This window comes from Fusarium poae, chromosome 2 (genome assembly GCF_019609905.1).
Source record: "Fusarium poae strain DAOMC 252244 chromosome 2, whole genome shotgun sequence".
Lineage (NCBI taxonomy): Eukaryota > Fungi > Ascomycota > Sordariomycetes > Hypocreales > Nectriaceae > Fusarium > Fusarium poae.
The window spans coordinates 3519929-3520917 of record NC_058400.1 but is presented as its reverse complement, the minus strand read 5'-3'; the positions used below and the strand labels follow the sequence as shown (position 1 = coordinate 3520917).

General features: G+C 47.4%; 1 protein-coding gene across 1 annotated transcript; it reads left to right on the top strand.

Annotated features, from left to right (window-relative positions):
• On the top strand, positions 1 to 989 carry FPOAC1_005060 (uncharacterized protein; the record flags this gene model as incomplete). Its single annotated transcript, XM_044849591.1, has 4 exons — positions 1 to 15; positions 268 to 419; positions 778 to 827; positions 892 to 989. The coding sequence occupies 4 exons, from the start codon at positions 1 to 3 to the stop codon at positions 987 to 989; spliced, it is 315 nt and encodes a 104-aa protein (XP_044708301.1).

Genomic DNA, 989 nt, shown 5'->3' with positions numbered 1-989 from the left:
ATGAGCGGCATTCACGTACGTATTCCTTTCTTTGTGCAACGCAAGTCCCATGGGGATTAATTAAGCTCAAATTGGATATTGGCATACCCCCGTGTGGCTGTCTAAGACAAAGTCGATCATTCTCGAGATTCATGCTTGAAGGATATTCGTTCAAATTTCCGTTTCGTGCAGGTTACACAACGAATTTGGTTTAGATGATGGTATCTGCACTGTTTGGTCTCGAAAGTCCCTTGTCGCCAAGACTATCGGCCTTTCCCCCTGTTCTAGCCACCTTTAAAGGGTCACCACCGAGATCTCGGCCGGCACAGCTTGTCAAGGGACCTTTCGGGGTTTCTTGTCAACTATTTGCACAACAATACTATTGGCGAATTCGATCTTCTCCCCCAAAATAGCTCAAAGATTATGGATATCCACATGAGGTACTGCGGGCGCTTGGAGCGGTTATCTTTTCGATTTTGAAAGATCTCGTGCGAGAGAAGTTGAGAATTTAGAGCCGGCCCGGTGTGGGATCTTCATTCCACGCCCACCACCAGTCAAGCCATCTCTCGCCTCTGCACGACAGGGATGACTGACACGGGTACGAGTGCGTCATATGTGCCCCGGAGAGACAAGGAGGTGGAGCGATCCCTGGTTATCCCGTTGCACGGTCCCCTGCCTTTTGTGTCTCTTACAGACTCTCGATCGTTTATTGGATGTTGAACATCGTCAAACATGCCTTGGCCATAGGTTATCCGCGTGTTAGAAACAAAGTCTTGCACACGTTGAGCTGACTACCAGGAGATCGACGAGCATCTTCCGTTTTCTTTCACAAACCAAAGTTGTTGTCGGTCCGTACAGAGTGCTTACTACTTGATGGACATAAGCTAAAGTCTTGGTATTGTTCATGAACAGGGCTCAAATTGAATCGACAGCAAGGTTATCGAGTCCAGGCCCTCAAGTCATATAACATTTACCATAACCATTTCAAGTCCAATACGAATGGCACTTAG